Source organism: Platalea leucorodia (assembly GCF_965183815.1).
Source record: "Platalea leucorodia genome assembly, chromosome: 16".
Lineage (NCBI taxonomy): Eukaryota > Metazoa > Chordata > Aves > Pelecaniformes > Threskiornithidae > Platalea > Platalea leucorodia.
The window spans coordinates 8,120,528-8,136,836 of NC_138838.1; the positions used below are offsets into that span (position 1 = coordinate 8,120,528).

Genomic DNA, 16,309 nt, shown 5'->3' on the forward strand with positions numbered 1-16,309 from the left:
ATCAAGGATCTGTGAGCCTTCTCCCCCCCCCCCCCAAGTAGGGCACTGCAAATTATTTCCCTGTTGATGAACAGCACTCAGCAAGCAGAAGGAAGTGAGCTGCCTGCCTTGGTACCTTGGTGTTCACCCATTCCCTCCCTCCAGCTTCTAGTCACTACAAGAAATACAGGATTTTTTTATTCCAAACACAAAGCATTCATTTCAAGGAGAAAGGACTTAAATGCAGTAATGCCCCTGTGCCCTGCAAGCTGCACAGGCTGTCCTGGTGTGCGCTTTCTGGGCATCTACAAACTTGTTTGTGTATGTGGGAAAATTACTGAGTGACAGGGAGAGTGCTGGAAAGCTTTGGGGATTTGATTTAAATCTGATGAAAATGCAAGGCTGCTGCCTGGTCGGCTTGACAGCTGCCGGCACCCATCGAGGCGGCTGCGAAAGTGGCTGCTGTGTGGTTGCCGCTGTGGTTTGCCGAAACCAGGCTGCTTGTTTACCCATTTCCATCTATAGGGGTGTGAATGCTGCCCGCCTCCGAGAGCCTTGTGGTGGTTGATGTGTTGTTTTGGAGGTGGAGAGGCCCTGGGAGAGACCGATGTCGCTTGCCAAGGTCCCTGGATTTGGCAGGAGCTCTCCCTGTGCTGCCACAGCAAGTCCCATGGGAATGAGAGTCCTTAACCACTGCACCAGCTCTCTTATCTGCTGCCTTGGCTGATGAGCTTTAATTACCAAGATCACAACTGCTGTGTTTTCCTTGGGATGGTACGGCTACGTTTGGCTCCTGGAATACCCTTCGGCTGTCCTGGAATGAGAGTTTCTGATGGCGATCTGTAAAAGCCGCTCGCCAAGAGAAGCAACAGCATCTTGTCCTTCTCAGGAAGAGTTTGGCTGGCTGCTGGGATGGACCCCGAAGCCCACGCTTGGCTTTCGGCAGCGTGAGCATGTGGCGTCCAAGCAGACCTGCGGTCTTGGCCAGGGTAGATGTCACAGGTTAATTTTTGCCCGTTCGGGGTCTGCACGCTGCATGAGATACAGAAAAAAGATTCCACAAAGCAAAGTGGAATTAAGCTGCAGGTTTTGTTCTCATTAGTGTAAAATCATAAAATCTGGTGTTTCTGATGTCTCTAAGGAGAGAAGGAGAATTAACTCCTGGAGAATGTAACCGGAGGATACTTAAAAGGCAAATTGTTCGCATACTTTCTTTAAAATTTGCATGAGTGTAGTAAAAGGTCATCGTAACTGCGGAGTCTCCTCCTCAGATCCTCGCCTGCCGGTGGCTGATTGCAAGAGCCTGTTGCTAAGTGTTCCTGGAAACGGAATAAAGATGAAGCAAGATAATTGAACAAGAAGGAGGTGGGGGGAAAGCTTGGAGCTCGCAGCCGAACCGCAGGGCTGCCAAACGGGATGAGTATGTTGGAGTTTGACTCAGTGGCTGCATTTAATCAGTTCTGACCCGGGGGTGAGGAAGGGGGGACCGAGCCTGAAACTTTGCGGCAGATCCTTGGAAAAAGCGTCTTGGACGCAAGCGGATGATTTGCTTGCGTTTCCCATGACTCGTCCAACTCCAAACACGTTGCTTCCTAGCATTGAGGCTGGAGTGGGGATGGGAAGGCAGACGCTGCTCCCTCGGCGCTTTGTACTCTTTTCCTGGATGAAATCTCTGTTCCTGCAGCGTGTATTTTGTTAGCCTGGGATCTTTTTCTGGATGGTCAGTAATGACGGAAAGCAACAGGATAAAACAAGGATGCATACAAACGAATCCAGAGCTTGACTAAGGCAGAAAGCCTTCAACTCCAGATGATTTGAGGGGTATCTTCTGCCCGTCTCAAGTCAGGCTCCCCTCTAAGGAAACAACTGATGGTTATTTCTTACGTTGCAGAATTGAATAAACCCCTGATGCAGCTCCTTCTTATTCCTGAAAAGACAAGGAAGCAAAACTTCCTCCTTAACTTTGGTCTTTCTCTAGTTGAAGCTCTCGTAAAAACACCAGACTTTCTCTGTCTCCATGGATCGGTTTCCTGGAAACAGTTTTAGTAGCTGTTTCTGGAGTGATTTTTATCATCCCAGAGCATTTTACAAACTCTGAATATAGTAACAGCCGAAATACAGCCACATCTGAGGAAGGTTGCTGCCAGTGCACAGCAGTCTTCAGCGTTTTATAAAAGAACACACGATTGGCTCTTCCTTTTGCACAAAATCTCCCTTATTCCCAACAAAAAGACAAGGTAGCACTCCTGCCGTCCAGCCCTCTGCGTCACCTCCTGGTTCGCCATTGACTCAAAGCCGCCGTGGCAGAGCAGATGCTGGGCATCCTCACCTCGCCAAAGCCTGCGATTTCTGAGCCTCCCCCTCCAGCTGGGGCTGGCTGTCAGCGGAGGGAATTAATACGCCGCGTCTTATCTGACATTTTGAACGCCCCCGTGGGATTCGCGTTGTCATCGGTTCCTGGCAGCAGTGTCTCGTTTCGCCGCGGCTGCCTTCGTGCCGTGCTCAGGGTGGCGGGAGGGACGCCATGCCCGAGGCTTGCTCGCACCAGGGGTCGGTCCTGCCTTCCCGGTGCCGTATTTCATCCGTGTGCTGACTCATGGGCTCTCACCCCTTTGAGAAACTATATATTTTGTGACTTCCGTCAGTCAAGTCAGGATGTAGCTGGAGCTTTTGACCTTGCTATTGATTTATCGCCATCCCTGTTCGTCTTTTTAATTGGTTTGGCAGTTGCAAGACATGCTGCCCAAGCCTTAAAGAAGAGGGAGCCCCAGCCTGCTGTCTCGTTCTTCCCCGGTCGATGGCTTTGGAGCCGGGGGCCTCCTGTGTCTCGGTGCTGGGTTTCGTGGGACGGATCGGGTTCCCTCGCTTGCCCTGCACCTGGCCCACCATGTGTGTGCGTCGTAAACCCTGCATCCCCTCGGTCCCGTCTGCCTGGCCCCCTCTGGGCTTGCCCGGCACTGATTATCCCTCCCCATCCCAGCAGCTGGAAATGGCTTTTGCAAGCATGTCTATGCCTGGCCCAAACCACATCTCTGCTGCTTCCCCCAGCCCTCCTGATTTCCCTGTCCCTCTGCCTTCTCCTTGCAGCTAATGCCACCAGCTTTGCTGGCTTGTGCTGCAGTTGAGATCTTAGCCCATCTGAACCATGGTCAGCTTTGTTCTGCTCCGGTTTTTAATGCATGCAGGTGATTACTGCAAATGCAGGACTCGCAGTAGCCTTCTCCTGCCTAGACGTCTGTGGCTCAGTGTCAGGCAGGTTTATGTTCTTAGCCTGCAGCCTTTCTGCAGAGGGGGTGAGTGTCGGTCTGGGGAGCAGAGGAACAGAAGTGCTTGGCAGGAGAGCATTTTCCAGGCAGCCTGACCTGTTACATCCATCCTGCCTGTGTCACGAGTCGGTCTGATGATGTTCCCCGCAGGGCACCCAGCGCTGGCTCAGGCCACCGCGGTTCCGGGGCTCAGCTGTGCTTGTGAAGTGTGTTAAGAGGACGCGGAGGCCCTGAGAGCGCGTCATCATCTCTGGTTTAGCCCAGAGCAGTTTCGGTGGTGGGATGTTTGCGCAGGATGGACTTAAATGGCTCCAGAGGAGAAATCTCCCAGCTGCGCTGGGTCGGTGTGGGCTGTGGGACCCCCTTCCACCCCAAGAGCCGAGGAGGAGCAGGATAACTCTGAGCTGTCGCTGGCAGGGATTGCTCTTTCCAGCTTGAAGCTTGAGAGCACCTGGGTCTGGTTAGTTCCTGGTGTATTTTGATCTGTGTGTGATTACGGAGTGAATCCCTTGAGCTGTGCCGCCCTTCTGAGCTGCAAGCGGAGCCCATTACCTGTCTTGCATGCAAAGCGCAGAGCTGCCCTGGCAGCGTGGGCTGCGAGCAGGCGCCGGGGCTGTGGTTATGGCCTTTCTAGCTCTGCAGCTGTGTAACCTTTGCATGAAAATCCTCCTTGGGTTGCAAACCAGGAGAGCTGCCAGACTGAGATTCAACGCCGTCGGCTCTGAGACGCCAAGATGGATGTGGTTGTAGTGAGGGCCAGATCAACCAGTGCACCCTCTCCCGAGATCAACTGGAGCAACTGGAGGAAAGTAGTTGCTTTTAAATAGTCTGAGTGTTTGCAGTGATGCAAGTGCTGTGTTGACCAGGGGTTTTTGTAATGCAGTGTCAGCAGTGATGCTATGGATGAGCTATTGCATTTCAAAAGACGCTGCGTAACAAGCAGGTTTCCCATCCAGTGGGTGCAGCAGCAGCAGTGGCCACAAGAGAGTATTGCAGGTGTCTTGGTAGTTTTACAAGGGTCTCCCATGTTGCCAGTCTGGGGGATGTCCCGGTGCTGCCGTGTCCCGGGGAGGTCACTGTGGCATCCTGAAGCCCTTGCTCCCCTGGGTGCGTTGCAGTGCTAACAAATACTCTGTTGTTTCCCAGCATTTTGTTGGTCTGATTGTGTAAGATTCCCTTTCGGATTAACCGCTGGAAACAAAACAGAAACCACACTAATACCTCATTGTGTGCATTAAACAAAAAAAAAAAATATCCCGATTTCCCTGCAGATTTAAAAGGCTTTTGTGTGTGGTGGGAACTCTGTGTAAACTCGGGGCTTTTCAGAAGTGTTTGTTTCTTAATGATCTGGGATTGCAAGGAGTCTGACCTCGAGATTACTACCAGCGCTCGATGCCGGCTGCCTTCGAGTGAACGGTAGCAGCAGAAGCAAAGGCGGTGGGTAGGAAACCCAGGCTGTAATGTACGGTGGTTCTGGCAGCCGTCCCACTTCCAATGACAGATGAGACTGGGGACCAAGAGAGACCCTGAACTTCGATTCAACGTCCCAGACTGCCACCCCACCCCTTGCCTTTCCTATAAACAGATGGAAAAATAATCCCTTCCCCATAGAGAGAGAGAAATTATTATTTTTTCTTATTACCTTTATGTTTACATAGCTGTTTCTTACTCAGTGCTAGTCATTTGGGGGCGTAATTTATAGGGGCCATGTATGATACACTTCCACATGTGTCTTAAATTTTTCCCACAAACACTTCAACTCCCTCTGTCCTTACTGCTTTTTATATGTTTGTCTTGCTGTCTTACCTACCTACCAGGAAAGTGCAAAAAAATGCTAGTGAAAACAGGTAGCAGAAGGCGGGTTCAAGGTGCAGGCAGACCCCCTGGGTTCTGCACCCATCTTTCTGCAAGCCCTGTGCCCCCATTCTCCTGGGGTAAAGGGAGAGTGCTTGGCCCAAAGCAGAACTGCAGGGAGAAAAATTGTCTATGAAATATCTTGAGATGCTCACATGCAAGCCTCCTTTTAAGAGGTAAAGCAAAGCATGCACATGGAGAAAAAAGAACATTTCTTGGAAATGCACAAAGGTGTATTTCCTAGTCCTGGTTACGATGCTGCATCCTTAAATCCTGCGTTGTCTTTGGGCTGTTGATTACAATTTGAGGAACACCTGGAAAAAAAGAGGTTTATGAAAGACATTCTCATAGCGTTGATAGACCAGCCTGTCTGTAGCATCCTCCCTGCATGATTTGCTGCCTGCATTGTTATCTGTATGTTCAGACAAATGCTACTTCGCCCTGATCCTGGGATCAAATCAAGCTGCCAGCCTAGCACCGCTTTGGAACTTCTGATCTGAATCTGACTTCTCTCTGTGCCAGGAGGCACACAAGGCGCAAACATCGTTCTTCCACTTCAATCGGTCTGCGGCTGCGTGCTCTGGAGTCCCAAGGGCCACAGCGCAGTCTTCTCTTGGTTTTTTCCTCAAGACATGACCAATCCAGTTCCATCTCCTCCTCCTCACTTCATTACTGATTTTCTTGATCTCCGAGTTGATGCTCGTCGTTTCTGCAACTTTTTTTTTTTTTTTTTTTCTTTTTTCTTTTCCCCAGGAGGAGGTAGTTGGCCTCCTGCCCCACCCCCATGACTTGGAGGGCCAGTGGTTTTTCTGTCAGGGTGGCCTTCCCTTAGGCTGCGTTGGTTCGCGGCACCTTCTTCAATTTTATCCAGTGCACCCTCCAGAGAGGGATCCCCTATCCACCACCCAGGGGACGCGCCTTCTAGCCGTGCAGCCCCAGCCAAAGGGCTTTGGAACTTGCACATATAAAACTACCAGGCCACCTCCCGTGTCGGCTCTGGGCCCTGGGGCTTTGCTCTCCATAGATCATGTTAACCGCTCTTCAGTTCTGCTCAAATTAAATGTTTTCCTATCAGATGTGGGCTGCGGAGGATCCAGCCTGTCAGCCTGCATGTGCGTCAGGAGGAGAGGAGGCAGCTTGTGCTCCGAGCCGGGCGCGCGCGCGCTGGCCATATGCTGCTTTGCCCTCAAATAAAATGCTCAGCTCGCAGTCAGTGGGACGGCTTAGCCCGGGAAATTGCAAAGAACAACGGTGCCGGCACTGGGCGACAAGAGGAAGACAACGGGAGGAAGCAAGGGCGCCGGGACGTGAAGTTGGGCTGGCCCAGGTCCCTCACCCCCGGGCTTTGGCTGCGGAGCTCCTCGGGGGAACAAAGAGCAGACCTCCGCTGGTGGCCACCTTGCCAGAAAACCCCGCGGAGAGGATTTCCTTCCGCTTCGGCTCCAAAGCTTTCGCTGTTGTGTTTAGTGGCTGGGAAGAACAAAAGCCCGGGGTTGCAAGCTGGCTCCTGCCAGGGTCTCCCCTGCCCCCCGCCAGCTGCGGGGCAATGCAGGCAGCTGCAAGCCAGACTGTGCTCTGCCCGTCTCCCACCATGGAGCCACAGCAAGGAGAGGATGGAGGTGACAAGCAGGACTTTTGATTTGTTTATTTTTTGCTTGCACCGAGTCATATTGGTGGAACGTGACTGGTAGGGGGAGCATCCACAGCAGGCGCTGCCAGGCCAAGTGCTAGGGAAACTGGTCCTAAGCTTGGTTTTAACTGGGCTTTCTCCCACTGTAGGCAGCGTGGGGGCAGAGGGGAATGATAACACAGTAGCCTGGCTGCCCACCGGTCCGTGTGTGCCAGCAGCCCCGGTGCCCTGCGCTGTCAGTCTCAGCCGTTCACATCAGTCTTGTTTATTGCAATTCCAAATCCTCCCTCCTCAGCTCATTAACGTTCTCGGAGCAGACGTCTCTCTCACCATTGTATTTTGTAATTAGATTTTGATTTGCTTTCAGAGAGAAACAGCAGCACAATAGACATTAATTTATCCCAAGCCTCGCTCGGTCTCCTCTGTGTCGCAAGGTCAGACCTTGGTGTGCACCATCTGTCCTCGACGCCTCCCCCGCTGTTCGGCTGCGTGGTGTTCCTGCACTGCATCCCCTTTCGTTTAAGGGGGCTCCCTTACGCACGAAGGGAAAGGAGTGGTGAGGGAGGGCTGGAAGAGGAGCCTTCGCTCGAGCTGAGCTTGAATCGCAGGGACAGGCGTGACCGGGATTTAAATGGACAGGGCGAGGGAGAAGCCTGTTCTGCAGCCCCGTGCCTGCTGTCTGCAGAGCCTGGGTGGCCCTTGGTGCTTGTAAACCCTTTAAGGCACGATGTAAAAGCCGCATTTTAACATTGCGAGTGAGCGAAGACAGAGAGGTCCCATGTAGCGCCGGACCAGAGCGGTGGGGACGGCTGTGGCTGTCTCACCAGCCTGGAGCCTGTCTGCGTAGCGGAGCTGGAGGCAGAGCTGGGAAATGGGCTCTGCCGGTCCCTGCGGCCCTGGACCAAGGGCGCTTTTCCACCTGAGCGCTGCTTGTGAGTTCCTCAGACAGACTTCATGTTTCAGCCTATGGCTCTGGAATGAGAGACCGGCAAGAGCCAAGCTCGTGTCTGTAATGGAAATGGAAACCCCACTGCGCTTTCGCATGGGCACTCATGGGGCTGCTGGAAAGTGGGGTCTTTCCAACGCCTCACCAGAGGAATTGCCCAGACCCCAGGGGTGTTGCCTCCAAGGGTGGATTTTTAGAAGAAAAGTAGCTTTGCACTTCATTTAGCAGAAAGCAGCAGCTGTCCACGTTGGGAACATGTTCATTATTGCTAAGGAATCTGCTCTTGAGTTTTTAAACCAGCTTTGGCTGTCGCTGGTCAGGGTGGAAGCATGGGTTGCAAGATGAGCAGAGGCAGTGTCTGCCCTGCTGCTGGCATGGGCAGGTGCCTCTGAAACCTCCGCATCTCCCGGGTGGAGGCAGCTCCGTATCCTATGGATGCGTGACGATGGATGTATATGGATGGAGGCGTAAGAGCTTTTATGGTTCAGGTTCACGCAACAGCGGAGAAACGCCAGCCCCCAAAGAGGGCGGGAGGACCACTTTCCCACCAGCCAGGGCTCATTTCACTGCAAGCAGTTTATCGTTGCCAGCGTTAACTGCTGCAGCTCAGGATTTATGTTAGTAAGTGAATGCGACCAGGGGCTGATAAATCAATCAACACAACCAAAAATAGTGCCCGGCAGCTGTTGGAAGTAGGGGATCCCTTCCCCACCAGTCCCCCACAGAGCAGGAGAGGATTTCATCCACCCCGGCCGGATGCCAGCCCTGCGCAGAAACAGCCACGCGCTGCTAGGGAGACCTCTCGTCTGACACCTTTATCTGGAAAAATTACTGCAGCTGCCTGCAAACTTCTCTCCGACGTGCCTCTCAGCCAGGCATTTCCCAGTAACCAGAGTGGGGGAAATAACCGAGCCAGCCACCAGTGTGGAGACCAGCTTTGCGACCGATGCTGCCTGACGTCTTGGGATTGCCTCGGACCTCAAATAATAAGCGATCGTTGTCTGGTCGTGGATGCAGTCGCAGAGGGAGCCCAGGGCTGCGGTTTCCAGGTCCTCCAGGACAGCGTGGTGATGCTTTGCATAGGGATAAGATTACCAGAGGAATCTGGTGACTCTGTTTTTTCCACTGGTCTGCTGTACTTAACCACCTGCACAGGAGCCAGAGAGGTTTCTGTGAAGCTGATCAGCCCATACAGCATCTTGGAGGGGGTGTATTTCCTCGCTTCTTCTCCAGTGGGTGTCCTGGGGTGAGTATTGAATTCATCAGGTGTGCAGCCTGAACCAGGAGCAAAGGGTGCTCCGAGAGGATCAGCTGCTTTCAGGCTGAATAGTCCGTAGATTATTTCCACATCTGTGTTAGCTTTGGCTCGATCCCACAGATTTGCAACAGCTGTTGGGAAGCAGAGCAGAGATCCCCTCTTTAAATGGATGATCAAATCCTCAGAGTGTGGAGTATGTTATTTCTATGTCATCCTCTTCGCGGCAGGAAAAACAGCTTTTAAAAGTTGCTGAGGCAGCACTCTGCCCTGCTGCCTGAGCTATCATCCCATCATCCTGTGGTTTCAGAGCAAGTCGTAATTTGCTTTCCACATCCCACGCCCAGCCTGACACAGGATCCTCTGCGAGGTGCACAGTTGGGCAGGTACTTGAACAAGGGATGCCTTTTTTCTCCTGGGCTCCCCTTCCTGCGTGGACCACAACCAGCGGGCGTACGCCGAGCAGGACTGAGGAGGAGCTCGTCTCCGTTTCAGAGCCTGCGCGTGTGCAAACCCTTGACATTTTACCCTGAGAAAAACTATATGGTGCAATAGTTTGCCACAAGGCAGGTTAGGTCATCCTGGTGTTCAGAGGCTTTAGGTGGAGATCGGATGTCTTTGCTGGAAGCTGCAGTTCAGCTGCAAAATAGCGGTACAGTGTGGGAATCCCATAGTGAGCTATCTTATCCAAAAAGCCCAGCTAAAATGAGCCAGGCCTATTTCCTATCAAGCTTGTGCTCTTTCAGGTCAGACCTGCAGTAAAAGGAGCCATCAGGCTTCCTTCAGAAGTCTCTGACAGGCTTTGGAAAGCCGAGCCTGGCTGAAGGGGGCCAGGGCGGTGGGAATGGTGCTAGACCCTGGCGCTCGTCCTGCAGTGCATGCGTTTCTCATTCCCCATCAGCTTTCCTAGCGCACAGGAGAATCATCAAACCAAACTGCTCCCACTTTAAACAGGACATTTTTGTACTTTCTGATACAGACAGTGAAATTAATACAGTTAGTGTGTTGAGACCGCTAATTTGCAATTCAAGCCTTTTATAACCAGGCTTAAAATGGCAACCCAGTTCTAGTCTTCTTATGTGCAGTTGTAACGTTGGTCATCCGTGTCATACGATGGGTTTCAGTGATAGCCTAGGCAGCACACATGTTGCACGTAGTAAGCGCTGCTCAGCGTGTATGAAGCTCTGAACGTTTGGCGTGACCTGGGATGGCTGGGTGGTGGTGTCTGGGAGCTGCGTGATGCTTGAAGCTTTTGCAAAAATGCAAGGTAAAATCTGGTAGTTTTGATTGCTTTTTCTCAGTCGCCCAAGGTGTGACTGAGTTTGACGGTGTTCGTTGGGTTCAAGTCTCAGAGCCCGGTGATGGACACTCCCCCAGCAGCAGCAGATGTCACGTTGACCTTTTTTGATGCTTTTTGACCCTTTTGACACACACCTAGCTTCAAGCTTGCTTGAGGCATTCTCCTGTGGACCCTCAATGATGAGCTAGAAGAGGCAACCCTCCACTTCATGGGGACGGAGTATCTGGATTGCAGATTACCCATACCACAGATGTCTGGGCAGCCAAGATGAGTCTCTGCAAAGGCAGTTTGGGCCCAGTGGGGCCTGATGGCATACACAACCTGAGAAGACCCAGGGCTAGTTGTTGGCGAGAGCTGCCAGGTCTGCTGGACCCCGTAGACTGCCTGGAGCCAGCCATGCACCGCTCACTCCAGTGCTTCCAGCGAGAGCAGGTTTGGTTTGGTCTTATCCCTTATCTGGGGTGTCCCAGCCCCGTCCCTCTGAGCGCGGCCAGTCCACGCAGCCTTTTGGCTCTGAAGTGCAGACCCAGCCCAGCAAAACCACCGCCGTAGTGCCCCAAGGGGAGTGCTGCCCATATACAAAGGGCTTGGCAGAATGAAGTGTAATGTAAGCAACTATTTAAAGAGAACGATCCAATTGCTAGTTGTAATTTCCTCATTGTTTGCAACACCCTCTTAAGTGCCTGTGATCCTTACAAAGAGCTTTCACCCACCCTTTAAACTTCACAGAAGTGGATTTTACCTTCTGTGGTTTGAACACTCTCATTGTGAGGGGGCTGGTTTGCATTTAGTACGATTTCTTTTTTCTTTTTCATGCCTGAGGCCATTTGCTTTGTGAATCAGCATTATGAATGAGTCTTCTTGTCCCAAGAAATATGTCTATTGGAAGGCTGGTGGGCAGGACACCAAGTGTTGCCTTTCTCTGGGTCCTAGTAGATGGAGGTTGATAAAGTCTTCCTAGATCGGTGTTAACACTTTCCTTCAGACCCAAGAGGGTTTTGCTAAAACCCCATTGCAAGCAGGCTGGCCTACGTCACTCATTCAGGTGTATCGTTTGTAAAAAGGTATTGGAAGAAATATTTAATACAGTGCCATTAGAACCTGAATGTGGATGTGACTTTCTCCCTCAGCTAGATCTCTGGTGAGCAACCCGAGGGATCCAGTTTGCTCTGCCTGAACGTTGCATCCCTTTCCTGCCCTCGTTTGCCGGGTCCCCAGATCATTCCCATCTCGGGAAACGGGATTGCCTCTATTCAGAAATCAGGGATGGCGATCCACAGAGTTGTGGCCTCTTTCTCTGGGAAAGCATCTGGGTCCGGTTTCCACGTGAGATACTGATGGAAGCAGCAGCGTGTTGTGTGAGGGTTTCTCCGGCGCTCATGCGTGAACCCGCGCTGGTGCTGGGTGGGATTCTCGGTCCCCTCCTGCCTGTCTCCCGTTGCTGGGTTTTATTCTCTAAACCTGAGTGAGCTGTAAACGCCTGGAGCCTGAGGGGCTTTGCAGAGCAGAGCTTAGGGAAAGGCGGTGATTCATTTCCTTCCCCTCTGGCTCTCGGCTATGGTTTGGCTTTTGTTTAAGAGTTTGATAATTCACCGCTGTGCTGTTTAGGTTGAAACGTTTGGAGAAATGTAAGTAAATGTGGCGATGGCAGCAGCTCCTCTGTGCGTGGCGGGGAGACCGGCTCCTCTGGCCGCAGCCAGCCCACACCTGCAGGCTGGGCCATGCCAGCAGCTGTCGTTGTCTCCTTCCTCCCCGTCCTGGCGAGCTTCTGTACGTGGGTTAAGCTCCAGATTATCCTGTGCCAGAAGCATATGCTGAGAAATGTCAACCCAGGACTGGGTGACACCCAGAGCACTCAGTCACCAGTGTTGTGCAGAGCCGAGCTCACTCCAAAGCATAATGACCAGTAGACAGCAACGGGATTGATTGACCGGGATTGATAGACCGGGATTGATAGACTGAGACACCCAAAATGTGGCCATCACAGCCTGCATGGTTTCTATCCGTAGCCAGCGGGGACTGCTGCGAGGCTGGCAGCGTGGGATGGATGAGCTGGGCTACACGGCCCCCAGGCTGATGTCAAACCCGTTAATCAGCTCCTGGGAACAAACCCGGGAAGCCCCAGTAGCAGAAGAACTGTGTTTCTGTGCATTGGCCTTGTTTTCAGCGTGGCTGTGTCTTGGCAGGGGTTGCTGGTTTGTTTAATGAACATTGAAATGGGAGGAGAGGAAGCAGCCAGGGAAGCATTACAAATTGCTTCAGAGCAGTGGCATTAGAAGTATTTGTGCTTACCATGTCTGCTAAACAAAGACCTCAAACTATGGTAAATATTATCCCCATTTTACTTGCAAAAAGGCAAATGCAGCAGGAGGAGAAGCTTTACCTGTGCTCATCAGGCAAGCCTGCAACAGGCATGAGACAAACGCTGGTCTCACCCGCAGTACCGAGGGGATGGTGTTGACAGATTGTGTCTCTGCGGGCGCTGGAGGTCCAGGTTGGCCCAGCAGCTCTGGAGAGATGCCCTCACACGCCTTCATATGCGTTGCTGAAGCACCGACTCTGTTTCTGTGCTTAGCTCTGACCTCTGGTCTGAAAGATGCTAACGCCCCAAAATCTTCCTCTTCATGCGGCCAAGTTTACTTTCATCCTCTCCCCTCCCGGTCTCTTTTACAGCTGAAGCTGTGGAACAAGTACAGAGTCTCCAACATTCCTTCCCTGATATTTATCGATGCCTCCACCGGGAAGGTGGTTTGCAGAAACGGCCTCCTGGTAATCCGAGATGACCCAGAAGGTAAGACCTGGAGTCCTATGTGCCATAGAAACATGGGCACATGGCTGCCTTTTCATTTCAGCTCATTTTTAGTTGCCTTGGGGTGGTAGGGGGGGAAGGAAACAAACAACTATTGTCACAGTTAACTAATCAAGGCACTGTATTAGTTTCAGCATAAAATTTTCTGCATCATTCCTGCCAGATTTTGTGTTTCGGTTTTGCTTGTTGAAAAGAACAAAGATTTCCCCTCCAGGATTTTTGTCTGAAGTGCTAATGAGGAAAAAGTTAGACTAACTGAAACATTAAGTTTGTATTTTTCCTTAATGGAGGCACATGGACAGACAGACTGAGGGCCCAAACTTGCCGTACCTTGGGAGCAGAATCCTTCCAAAATGCTGAGTGGGACTTTATCACTGACATCACACTCCGTTAGGATAAATGAATTCCCCCTTATTTACAAGTGCAACAGAAAAATGCTACTGTTCTCCGTTTCTGAGGTTTACGGTACCGGGGGTTGATGTTAAATCCATCTTCTTCCAATTTGCAAAAACCAAAATGAGCAAAAGATGTGCCCTTACTCATAGACTCCGCACACCCATCATTCAGCTGCTAGGCTGTCCATGCACAGATATTACCCACCGGTCGTTTCTTCATGCTCTAGATACTGAGTGCGGTAACTGAGCCTTCAATTCAGGTGGCAGGAACTGTGCAGCAAGTACACGTTGTGGCCTGAGCCATCTGTGATGTTTCCTCCTCGCTGGCTGACTACATAGATTGATTGCTCCGGGAGCTGGCAGCAGATGATTCAGAGCATGTGTTTGTGTGTACGCACACATGCTTGCTTTGGGGTGCAGAGGGTTAGTCTAAGTTTAGTTTATATATAGGGGTTTTTTATATATATAAAACCCCTCTTTTGCATATAGAAAAATAAGGTTTTATAAATAAATAATATGTATATATAAAAATATATGGTTAGTATCAGTATAAGGCAAATAGTCTGCATTCCTGAGCATGTACCACCTTGCCCTCTGTTGTTAAAACAAATGCTGTTGATAAGTAAAAGATGCCTCATCAGACAGAAAACCCAAGCAGGCTTTGTTAAGCTGAAGGTGCTGCGACTTCAGCAAGGGTGCAGCCTACCTGTAAGAAAGAGGTGGCCCTGGCTCTGGTACAGAGCTTGGCTTCCCTGGCTCCCCCGTATCTTTGCAGACGGTGGAATGGGTTTTTTTTGGTGGAACTTTTTGAAACTGTAAACGCTGCATATGCATCTTGCTGTTTCGTGTCTTCTTTCCACCCTCATCCCGACCCCTCTCCAGGTCTGGAGTTCCCCTGGGGGCCAAAACCCTTCAGTGAAGTTGTTGCTGGGCCTCTGCTAAGGAACAACGGCCAGACACTAGACAGCAACGCCCTGGAGGGCTCGCATGTTGGGGTCTATTTCTCCGCACACTGGGTGAGTAGTAGGTGCTTCGCAGAGCAATTAGAGTGAGCTCGGGGTGATCCCGCTGCAGAGCTCTGTAGGAGGCAAAGACCTCTGGCTGGTTGGTGTTGAAGCAGTTAAGATGCTTCAGTCATTCTGGAAGAAGCCACAGCATTGCAGTGGCCTGTCATCCTCAGCTGGCCCTTCAGAAGGGGAAGAGTGGTCAGATTTTAAAATCGGAAGAGGTTTTGTTGGCAACTTATGGGCCATAAGCCCTAGCCACGTCCAGGGCTGCTGCCCAGCACTCCAGCAAAGATGAGGTCACATCTGTCTTGTCACGAGGTCATCTCGACCTGCTGGGTGTGGGTCTGGCCCTGTGGAGGAGACGATGTCCTTATGCATGTGTTGTGTTTTGCAGTGCCCGCCGTGCCGAAGCCTCACAAGGGTCCTGGTGGAGTCCTACCGGAAAATCAAGGAGGCGGGCCAGAAGTTTGAGATACTCTTCGTTAGTGCAGACCGGTAAGGAAGCGCTAACACCCTGTGCAGGCAGAGCTGGCTGCCCCCAGGCTGGGAAGCTATGAGCACTGCTGGTTTGATTTGAGGAGGAAATTTGATTTGGGGTAAAGCAGGTTAGCTCTGGTATCAGAAAGGCTGCCTGAGTCCTTTGCCCTCTGCCCAGCGGCAAAGTGCAAAGGGGGGTTAGCAAGGGCAGCGCTGGGCTAAGAGCAGGCTTTGTCCATGGAGCAGCTCTGTATTTCGCTTTGTGGCTCGTGGGGTCTGAGGTCTGAAGGATGCTCGAGCTGCTGCTGTCACCGTGGGTTGACATTCAGATGCCCCAGAGAGTCTCAAATATTTTAGCAGGAAAAAATGCACCGCGGACCCCTTCTTGAGGGACTGGAGGCTTTAAATTTGGTCTAGCTCTCCCTGGGTTGTGTCTACCAGCAGCCCTTACTGGTGGGCTTTGGTAGAAGGAATAAAGGGCTTTGCAGGCCAGGGTTTTAATGAGAAGAGGAAAGAGCCTGGCAGGCGGAGAGGCTATACTCTGAATCCCATGCCCTGTTCTCCTTGCACAGGTCAGAGGACTCCTTCAAGCAGTATTTCAGCGAGATGCCCTGGGTAGCTGTGCCGTACGCCGACGAGGCCAGACGGTCGCGCCTGAATCGACTCTATGGCATACAAGGTAGGAAGGGCTGCACTGACGCACAGCTCTCCTTTCTGCTCCTTTTGTTCAATATTTGTAATGTGTCCTCTTGTTTAACTAAAACAAGAAAACAGCAAAGCAAAGCACAGTGCCCCAGGCAGAGCCGCTTCATGTTTCTACTCTCCGCAAACTCACATTCCTACCACCTGCCAGGCAGGCTGTTAGTTGAAACAGGACTTCCATAAACAACCTAATTCTTCCTGGAAACTTGGAAGCTGTTTTTGGCTTGGATGTTTTTTGCCTAATTACTGATTTATTTATTTTGCTTTTTCTTGAAGGTTTAAATTTCATTTTCTTGCTGGTTTATGTAACGCAAAGGCAGGCCATCGTTCTCTGCAGAGGCTGAGGAAGATGGCATCTGGTTTATGTTAGTGACATGAATTACAGAAGAGTGTGTGTTTGATGTAAACCATGGCTTCGCTTTTACTGTACGTACCAGTGCCAGAATTCCAGCAGCCCCGGCTGCTTGGAGGGGCAGGGGAGAGGCTCTGTCTGTCTGGGTGGCTTCAAAGCTTCCCGAAGACGATAAAAGCTCGCAGCAGCCCTCCTGGGGACTGGCACCTTGTTCCTGCAGGGGACAAACTGCAGCAGAGACACATGCACTGTGAATAGCTCAGAAGGAGGTCTTCTGTATGTACATAGAGTGTAACCCTGTGGTTAAAGGATCTTGCTGCAAGGTACCTGTTTCTTA

At 51.4% G+C, this 16,309-nt stretch overlaps 1 protein-coding gene across 1 annotated transcript in view; it reads left to right on the top strand.

The window, feature by feature from the left end:
* NXN (nucleoredoxin) overlaps positions 1 to 16,309 on the top strand; it is a gene marked incomplete at its 5' end in the record, with an annotated part of 55,279 nt that overhangs the window by 26,036 nt on the left and 12,934 nt on the right. Inside the window, 4 exons of the mRNA XM_082328710.1 lie at positions 12,904 to 13,021; positions 14,317 to 14,450; positions 14,836 to 14,936; positions 15,491 to 15,597. Coding sequence (XP_082184836.1) covers positions 12,904 to 13,021; positions 14,317 to 14,450; positions 14,836 to 14,936; positions 15,491 to 15,597 — 460 coding nt within the window. The remainder of the gene's footprint in view (positions 1 to 12,903; positions 13,022 to 14,316; positions 14,451 to 14,835; positions 14,937 to 15,490; positions 15,598 to 16,309) is intronic.